This window comes from Spinacia oleracea, chromosome 4 (genome assembly GCF_020520425.1).
Source record: "Spinacia oleracea cultivar Varoflay chromosome 4, BTI_SOV_V1, whole genome shotgun sequence".
In the NCBI taxonomy this organism is placed as follows: Eukaryota; Viridiplantae; Streptophyta; class Magnoliopsida; order Caryophyllales; family Amaranthaceae; genus Spinacia; species Spinacia oleracea.
This window is the reverse complement of record NC_079490.1, coordinates 15,826,328-15,836,800: the sequence shown is the minus strand read 5'-3', so window position 1 is coordinate 15,836,800 and position 10,473 is coordinate 15,826,328. Positions and strand designations below refer to the sequence as shown.

At 35.2% G+C, this 10,473-nt stretch overlaps 1 protein-coding gene across 1 annotated transcript; it reads right to left on the bottom strand.

The window, feature by feature from the left end:
* Nucleotides 1-1,102: 1,102 nt before the first annotated feature.
* LOC110792737 (protein disulfide-isomerase like 2-1) lies at nucleotides 1,103-9,009 on the bottom strand. Its single transcript, XM_021997568.2, has 11 exons — nucleotides 8,778-9,009; nucleotides 7,099-7,183; nucleotides 6,298-6,395; nucleotides 6,122-6,177; nucleotides 5,066-5,183; nucleotides 4,843-4,870; nucleotides 4,664-4,752; nucleotides 4,402-4,558; nucleotides 4,174-4,298; nucleotides 3,945-4,044; nucleotides 1,103-1,523 (listed from the first exon to the last, which is right to left on the bottom strand). Exons 1-11 carry the CDS (start codon nucleotides 8,930-8,932, stop codon nucleotides 1,455-1,457), a joined length of 1,080 nt encoding a protein of 359 aa, XP_021853260.1. The 5' UTR covers nucleotides 8,933-9,009; the 3' UTR covers nucleotides 1,103-1,454.
* Between the last annotated feature and the right edge of the window lie 1,464 nt (nucleotides 9,010-10,473).

The following is a 10,473-nucleotide window of genomic DNA, read 5'->3' as shown; positions in this document are numbered from 1 at the left end:
ATAATCAACCCATATACTTCCTCCGTTCCAGAAATATCGCACTATTTGTTTTTTACACTATTCACACTACGATTTTGGCCATTTTTTGTGATTCGTACGTAAGGAAGTTTTAGTCATGTGGAGTCATGTTATATTCGTATCGATATATATTTTCTAAATGTTAAATTTTTATAATTTTTAGTTGCACACGATTAGAGTTATTAAGAGTCAAAAAAATGGTTAGAAGAGTAAAAGTCAACCATGGTGCGATATTTCCGGAACGGGGGAAGTATAATAAGACTACATAGGAGCATCATATAATACTCCGTATAAAAGAAAAGAAAATGGAAGTAAGTAAAGAAGTACTAATATATTAGGGAACAAATTAACCTTAATTAGCTAGGAAGAATGTGGCTTAATATAATCATACAATTATTACTTAACTTATGCACTAGATGTATGGGTTAGAAAAACCAATATAACATAGTAATATATTTTTACTGTCCTTAAAATAAAAGAACTTGCTAATAAATACAAACAGTTGAAATTACTTTCGCTGTCCCTAAAAAATTGACCATTTAACTTTTCGTGATCTCAAAACACGACTTAAAAACATAAATATCTCTAATTCTACGCCCATAAAAATTATATAAAATTGATATTCTAAAAATATATATTAAACAAATTTAACAAAATCTCACATTACTATATCACTTCTTATAGGCTAATTAGAATTAATGGTCATAGTTTTCAAGGTATGCCCCCACAAAATTGCAATTGAGCAATCTTCTAAAGACATAGGGAGTTCTACGTACAAAGAAAATGTCCTGGACTAGGAAAGGTCCAAATCAGACCTAAACATGGAATTTAAAAAATGAGAACCAGAGACCATACCGAATGACATGTTAAACCGGAATTTAAACAACCCTATGAATCTATGATAAATGGCCTTTTGGTACGTACAAAAAAAGTCAACTTTTTAATAGTCCGTAGGTCCTTACTGTTTTCTAATCAGTCGGCCAGTAAAGACGGATTTCTAGCACTCAATAAGCCAAACAAAGCAACAGGTAATATCACTGCCATTCATCATAAAAGAACCCAAGAGACTAGGCAAGGGTTGTAGTTGCAGCACAATTATGCCAGATATGAAAATGCCATGTTGATGTTGGTATGATATTGAAGTTCAATTTGTATTACAGTGCTAACAAAATAGATCAGACCAGCAAGACAGTCATTCTCCTATAATGCTATTGAAGCCGTAAACATTGCGCCAAGTGTATTATTTCTAAAGTAACCAACTATAGATTCTAATATTACAGTTAAGCTCCGGGAGAAAATGTGCAGCAAACAACGTGCACCAGGAACACCACTGATAAATGATAAACCTCTTCCCCAACCCAAAATAGTATCCCCGCAAAATCAGCCCTTGGGACATAAATGTTCGCCTAACATCATAATACATAATAGCCAGCAGATTAGGCGGCAAAAATGGACAAGATGTTCTTCTTTAGAGTGAACTCATCAGACTTTGTCGAGCTGATTGCCTGCATGAACAAACAGTGCACAGAAGTTAATAGAGATGAAGTTTGGAGAATAGTCTTTCCACAAGATATTGATCATTTACTGAGGGGCCATGTCTCTATTTTTCTTCTGCCCCTCCCGCATAAAAAAGAACTATACGTACGCAGATGATATTCCACATTAACTTTATTAGTATCCCTTTAAATCTAATGTTCACAACCAGTTGGAATGTAAGAAGTTCCTCTAGGACTGGATAACTGAATAACTAAAACATGGAGTGAAGTCGCAGTGGTTCAGGGGTAGTCAATTACTGGATAACTAACACATCGGGTGAAGTCGTGGTGGTTGAGGGGTAGTCAATTACTGGATAACTAAGGCCCTGTTTAGTTCACCTTATTTCTCCTGTCCTGATTTGATCTCATCTGGTCTGAACTTACTTTTTCTGATTTGATCTGGTCTGGTCTGATATGATTCTTCAGAATTAAGTTTAAACAAAAATTTACATTTATTAATATTAAACGACTTACGTGTAAAATAAATGTTACACAAATTTATAATATTGTTATTATTTATTTTACTTTGCTCATGATTTAACTATTCCTTATATTATATAGACCTAGACATGATCTAGATAGATCTGTTATGATCTAGACATATAAGTTCTGATATGGATATGATCTGTACAGATAAGTTCTGATCTGGACATGATTTGTACAGATCAGTTCTGATAACTCATCTGTATAGACCCGTTCTGATCTGGACATGATCTGTACAATTCAATTCTGACTGGACATGATCAGTTCTGATCTGGACATGATCTGTACAATTCAGTTCTGACTGGTCATGATGACCAGTTCTAAACTGGTCATAATCTATACAAATCAATTCTGATATGGACATGATCTTTGCAGATCATTGATCTGAACATAATCTATACAGAGTCGATATCTAGGCCAGTTATAATTTGGACATATCGATTCTGATCTGGACATAATCTGTAATTCTGTACAAATCGGTTTTGATCTGAACATATTGGTTATGTAAGGATCGGTTCTGATGTAGACAAGATCTTTGCAGATTTGAACATGATAGACATGATCTGTACATATTATCTGATCCTATCAGTTCTGGTCTGGATATATAATGGTTCTGATCTATAAAAATCAGTTCTGATGTGGACATGACCTGATCATATCGTTTCTGGTCTAAACTTAATGGTTTTAATTTGGACATGATGAATTTGGATGTTTTGTTAATGTTTTTTTATGCCTTAAATAATAGTAGATTTTAGTTGCACCGACAACAACATTATTTTTTATTAAAGCAATAATATTAATAAAATTATAAATATAATAACAATGATATAAACATATACCAATAATAACAATAATAAATAATAAAATAATAATAATAATAGTAATAATAATAATAACAATAATAATAATAATAATAGTAATAGTAATAATAATAATAGTCTGGTCTGATCTGATTAAATCTGAAATAAGTAATAAGGTCCTGAAATAAGGTGAACTAAACAGGGCCTAAATCATGGGGTGAAGTCGCGGTGGTTGAGGGAGGAAGGGATAAGGCCACAAGGGTATTGTAATCATTCCTCTATCTCTCCCTGCTTTTAACTACCTCTACCTCGTCCACTTTACCACCTCTTATTTTGGACTTAATTATCCCCCGATCTCTTCACATTCCACAAATGCCCATGAAGAAGACATGGCAGCCTAGTATACCTTACTTTCCATGGTAGTTTTTAATAGATTCTAGCCCCTAATTGTGAATCTGTGATGCCAAAGTAGAAACACCAGACAGCAGGACAGAAAATATTTTTACTCCTTGACCTACTTGGTAAAGAATGCTAGACCTTTAACAAAGTAATGGAAACCTCAAATTGAAAAAACTCCATATTAACTTTTATATGTTGGTTACTTCGCCTTTTCAGTATCAGCTATACTTTTAGTGTGACCAGCAAGTGAACAACTATTGAGCTCATCCTATCCAAAATACTTACAACATCATTCTCTCTAGAGCTGGCAATGGTTGTAACAACACAAGAAGCAGAGACCTGAATATGGCTTAGTACTATTTGCCGAAAGAGAAATATGAGGTAGTACTGCGGAAGAACTCAAAAACATTAAAGCAAAGAACACATCTAGCACAATAAACATATATATGGCCTTACACTTTGATTTGGTGTCCCTCTATGAAATTCTTATCAGGGTATCTAAGAAGACACTTAATTTACTAAGAAGACACTGGCCAATCATTCAGACACAAAAGTATAGCTAAGTGCACTATTATTTAGGACGGAGGTATATTTTTTTTACGTAGAGCTGATACTTACCTAGCAAGAATACCAAAAATGAACAAGACACAAACATAAATTATTTACTATTTAAGAATCTTGCCGGCAATCATAGCCATACTATGTTTACCTTGCTAAGGATGCGCTCAAGCCTCTGGATCTCCTTTGTTGCATAGTCAGTACCCTTTTCCAAGCAGCTTTTGGCAGCCTTGGTATAGATCTTTCCATACCTGGAAAATAGAAATGAAATCAAAAACAGGATCCTGCAACTATTCATCTATTTATTTGTGAAGCAAGCAGCCACTGAGACCTAATTAACCCCTCCCAAAAAGAAACTAAAACTGAAATTTGCTTAGAACCTTGCTGCAGAGCCTTCAAGCTTCCCAACTTGTTCCTCCAATTTGTCAAAGATGGCCTTCTTCTCATCACCAGTCGCACTTACAAAGTCCTTCACCAGGTTTTCCAAGGATGCAATGATACCGGCCTAATTTTTGGAGAGGAATGTCAGAATAGGGGAATCTTTTCCTTGGTTCTCTGTTTCAGTTATAAATTCATTCATGCAAACAAATAGTAAAACAAATACTCACCTGTGTGGTAAGTTGGCCCTTACTGTCACGGCTGGTGCCACATTTCTCATTAATAAAGCTGACAAATTCATCCAAATCTCGGCCACCATCATAGTCTTCACCATCCTTGTTGTTCTTGGGGAAAAATTTCAATGTTGGGAAGCCACTTATGCCATATCTGAATGAAATTCAAGACGTAAGGCATACAGTCTTAAAGCAAATTATAGTACCCAAGAATCAGGACTGAAAGAAATTTCGGATAGCCAAGAGAAAGTGGACTAACTTCTCCCCCACATCTTTGTATTTGTCAGCATCAAGGCTTGCAATTACCACATCTTCCGATTTAAATGCAGTTGCAACCTTTTCGTAAATCTACAACATCGCAAGATAGAAGGCTCAATAATCATATAGAATGCTAAGTAACCCACTAAGAACAATGAGAATAGCAACTAATGCACTTACAGGAGCCAATGACTTGCAGTGACCACACCTGAGCAACAGCAAAAGCATAAATTAGATGCAGTTCTAAAAAATGACCAATAGAAATCCGCTCAAAAACCAATTAATTTTAACCAAAAGCTAAACTTTATAAACAAGTTTATACATTAGCCAATACATGTCAAAGACAATTCTGATAAAGATTAATGGAATTAGTAAAGTACAATGACTAAAGCATACAACTAACCATGGGGCATAGAACTCAACCAGAACATCTTTTGATTTATCCATAACAACTTCATCGAAGTTATCTGTTGACAGTATCACCACATTTGAAGGGGCAGTAGCAATCTTCACATTGGTCCCTGATAAAAGTAAATAAATCAAAACGGTAAGAAAGAGGAATCAGAAGCATAGATACCATGCACCTGATATTTATCTGCTTGATTTTGAGCATTGTTTTTCATTACTAATTTAATGAGCAGATGAAATTACCAATTGGACCTCTCAAAGTTAAAATGCTTTCAATTTCATGCACATCTAAATTTATTATACTGAGTACTAATAATTATCATAAGTTAAAACCTTAGAAATACTGGATGGAGTATGTGGTAATTGACAACAAAAGCACATCAATTTTATGTGAGATAATCCTCGGGAAAGTAAAGAAATGTGTAGAGCAAGAGAACATGCCTTTTTTCTGTTTCTTATTTTGGGATAAAGGGGGGGGGGGGGGGGGGGGGACATCTTTTAGCAACCACTCTAGCCTTTAATCCATCATGTCATGATAAAACTTCGATGCAATATGATTTTCTAGAGGTGGAACGGGCATCTTTTAGAGGGGGTTACCCGGATTAAGTTCCAACTAACGGATAGGAGATGACAGTATTCAAATTACATATAAGATGCTTTCTATAAAATTGCCATTCCTAACCTGAGAACCATATAACAATCACCATCCATGGAAATTTCAGATAGATGAACTACTCTAATACCTACTACAAGCATAGCCCATATACTCACTGCTTTACGCACAGGATACTAAAGTATAATTTGACATAAAATCGTAAAAGCGACCCACCAGATTCAAGCAGCAAGGACTATTTAAAAGATACTAGGGCAGATTCAAATGCACTTGGCTAAGCCTATTAGGCAAAGGTGCACAAAGCAAACAAAAGATAAAATATGGAAGTCCACATACAATCCAAAGAGCAACTACTATAATAGACAATCCATTTAACAACACTAACTCGAAATAATATTCCACATTATTTGAGAAAATTACTATCAAGTTGCAACATACCTCCTTCAGTGTTCACATACTCAGCAAGTGCCTCAGCTGAACGTGCACCTTCATATCTGCGTGTAGAGAATAATTTGAGATAAGGAAAACGTGTACACAGAACACTTAAGCATTACGCAGCAATGGGTAAATCAGTATTTAGGTGATAATTCAGATATGAACAACTACAAACTCACTTCTTGGGCTCCAAGGATCCCTTTGGAAACCACTTAATTGTGGGGTATCCTGAAACATCATACTTGCTGCACAGGGTTTTCTGCTCATCACAATCCATCTGTACAGAAATTAACTAACTAGTTAGAAAACTATGTATTCCCTACACCAATCAATAGACACATTGATGCAGATGATGCTGAACAAAAACTAAAATTGTTCATGCAGCACAAGATGAACTAAAATCTCAAAATTTAAGCACAGTGGAACAACTTAATCTAATTAAACATGAAAGACTTTGATCTCATATGCTCCAACCAGAAAGTTTGAGGGGTATGGAACTTCATGTAGGTGCATTTTCGGAGCACTGATCTCCTAATATTGGACCTAAAGTTCTCCTGTGTCACAATCTAACCATATACATGTAGAACTTAACCACCAAGATATCAGGAAAATTAACCTATCAGTTATAAATGTGCACTCCCAAACACTTTGTTTAGAAACTTAATGTCATGATTTGGACTATAGAAGTTCTAAAACAGAAAAGCAGCAACAATGAGCTGGGCACGATTGACCGATGAATGCAACTGCATCATTCCCTACTCCCAGTCAGTTCTCACAGAAACAACAACAGCAACATCACTCTAAAGAGCATGTTTTCATACAATCAATATTAATATAGCCTGTCACGTCTGCTTTCAGAAGATTGTATGAACATCAACTCTTCATTCTTCAGTATATCTCCATGTAAACATAGTTGTTTGATTAAAATAATACACAAAAGTAAACTCGAGGCGAAAAGACTTGCAACATTCATATCTAACCTTTCCAATCAAAACAGATTTGGCCTTTTTGAAACTTGCACCAAGCTTTTCAAACTCCGGGGCAAGCTTCTTACAGTGCCCACACCTGTAGGAGACGCAGTCAATCAGTAAATCGTGTTCTTTCTTTCACCGTGCAACAATGGTTAGACATGCTAACATGCACTTTGGCACAATCAACCATGGTAGCCAGCAACCTTGAGGTTGTAATTCCCATGAGGCCATGAGTAGTAATTAGATCAAAATTAAAGATGAAGCACCAAGCAGTGGACAGGAGGAATTGCCTCTCCACCTCTCTTCATATGAAGATAGATAGTAATATGAAGAGAGGTCGTAAGTAGTTATATAAACAATAAATATTAATAAAACAGAATTATCATAGCCCAAATGTGTTAACACAGAATAATTTGAAAACAAGTCATCAGAATTCAGAAGATACAATCGAATGCATTCAGAGAGCTGAACAATCACCGTTGAAGTACATCAAGAAAGGGCCGCCGCTAAATACATCAAGCCTTTAATTATGTGAAAACACCCACTCTCACAAAGACTGGAGACAAACACAGTGTAGCTTTCTAGCTATAGAATAATCTTTGACATTATCTAGATTTCACTCCAACATATATATGCATGACAAATGATTAAGATAACCGTTTATATTGTAGCAATTCGAATCATAGAAACTGATAAAGTCGGCATCATTTCTAATATTGGCCACTGATGGACAAAATGCCAAACGATAATAGCTCTTTTTTAATTACAATTACCACCAACCGCGCTATTGTTAAAAACAAACTTCACACTTCTACTATTTTGCCTACACCATAATCTCCATCAAGGCATCAACTATACTATTGAATCATCGATTATACCATCAATACCAATATAAACCTTTTACCGGTTTGACAAAACAGCTGTAGGTTTCAAAAGGATCATATGGATTTGCAAACTATTTTTAAGTGCAAAGTTGCAAACGAAGCTCTAAAAAACTGTTACTATATACACCAATCATTATCATAAGAAAAAGATGACTCGATCGATATACTTCGTACAAGACTATCTCATTCACACTTTTACGATTTTGCTTACACCATAATCTCCATCAACTATACTATTGAATCATCAATTATACCATCAATACCGATTTAAACCTACGAGGATGTGACTACCGGTTTGACAAAACAGCTGGGTTTCAAAGGATCATTTGGAATTGCAAACTATTTTTAAGTGCAAACGAAGCTCTCTGTTACTATATACACCAATCATTATCATAAGAAAAAGATGACTCAATCAATATACTTCGTACCAGCCTATCTCATTCAACGTGCAATATCATTTCGTTTATACTTAGCCCATTCTGACTCTAATCTTAAAATGGCCAAATATTTAGCTTAGTATTTCTGAATTCCACAGTCAGAGTAGTGAAAGAAAATATCAGGAAGCATTTCGAGATCCAAATATCAACCAAAACCTAAATCGCACTTCATAATTTTCACATTACTAACTAATCAAACAATCAGATCTAATAAATCAACAGAAATAAAGAAAATCATCCAACACCGAAGATCATTTCGCTATCGATTAAAAGATTAAAAACAATGAATATTAAGCAAATTTGAGCTGAACGGAATAAATTACATCAAAATCGGAAGAAAATTTAGAGAGAGAAAAGGAGGATTTACCAAGGAGCGTAGAATTCGACGAGAGCACCGCGATCTTGACCAACCTCCTTCTCGAAGTTCTCCTCGGTCAACACAACGACATCATCGGCGAAAGCTGATGAAACGAGGAGCAGAGCTAGGGTTCCGATGAAGAAACAGATCTGAGATTTCGCCATTTCTGTGAATTTCTTGAGTTTTCAATCTTCAAAATGTGAAAAAGAACCGGTAGTGAAGCAGTTGAGCGATGGTCCTTTTATAAACAATACCTGGTATTAAAGTTTTGAATTTGGGGCTGTGTCGTAATCTCAAAGTCAGTCCAAGATGGCAATGAATGACACGAATTTAGATTATTCCACTACTCAAATGATGCCATGTGTCATTTCAGCACAAGGTTGAGACACTTCTGCTGGCCGTAATGTTCTATTTGACTTATTTTATCTGAAATAGGGATTATTCTTGCGTGGATCTGGTTCACAATAATATTAGTGTAGACTCAAAATCAATAGTTTTCTCTAACACCATTTTTATACTCATAGTGACCTTTATTGTTCATATAGTAACTATAATAAATTAAACACCAAAATTTTTAGACATAGTAACTATTTTTTCAAGCATAATAACCCTATCTCTAACCTTTAAAATACTCACATTTTGAACACTATGCTTAGTAATAGTGTTTTGAGTCACAAATACATGAAATTCACTATTCCTAAGGAAATTTTTTGCATTCCTTCCCTTTGCAAGCTCTATAATGCTTGTTCAATCAACCAAGGTTCAAACCTTGTTGCTTGCATATTTCCACATTTATTGTTTCACTTACTATCTTTTTTGTTTTCTGATTCCTAAGAAATTTGTTTCTTTCTCCTAATTTATTACATTCCTCTCTCCTCTGGTTTTCCTTTCCTTTTTCCTTTTGCCTCTGCTTCTCTGCTCGTTTATTCGTCTTCCCCTTACTCGGTTTTTACTTTTGTGCGGCGCCGGTGTTCGTCTACGACGACCGGAACCCTTCCTGTCTGTGGGAAGAATTGAATTGCTTATTCTGTGATTAATTGGTTAGTTAGGCAAATCCTAATTCCTAATTGATCATTCAATGGGTCAATAATTCATTTTTTTCCACATGCTTGAATGATTTCCGGTTAGTATGGAGGTTTGATCGACAGCTAGTAAGTAGCCTGTTAGCAGGTATGTTGTATTCTTATCATTTCTTTTTTCCATCCTTACATCGGGGTTTTGTGTTTCGGCTCCAATTGAAGTAGTTCTTTTTTGATAGCATCTGTAAACTGTTAATTGTGGTGCATTAATTAATCCTCTTGCTTTGTTGATCAAGTTAGGTTCGTTTTGTTGTTGCTTGTAAAAATGTTTGCTTGCTTTAAATTTGCTTTGAATGGGTTGCTTACATGTTTACGCATCGTTTGGGTTGTTAACTGTGGTATTTTTTCCCCTAAATTAGCTTTATAAGGCAACCCTATTTTTTGGGCTCACCTTGTCCACATTCCTGTTTTCCTGGGATAGTACAACCTCCCCCTTACAGAAAATCAAACCATACTGCCTTTTTTTAAAAAAAAATCCTTTTTTTGTGGCTGTGTGTTGTAGGATTTTATGAGCTGTACTTTATTTTATTTTTCCCTTTTGTTAAAAATCCTTTTGTAGAGTTGCTTGTTTCCAGAATTACATTGCTCTATATAAAGGGATGGGGGTTATCTTTCCTTGTTAGAGT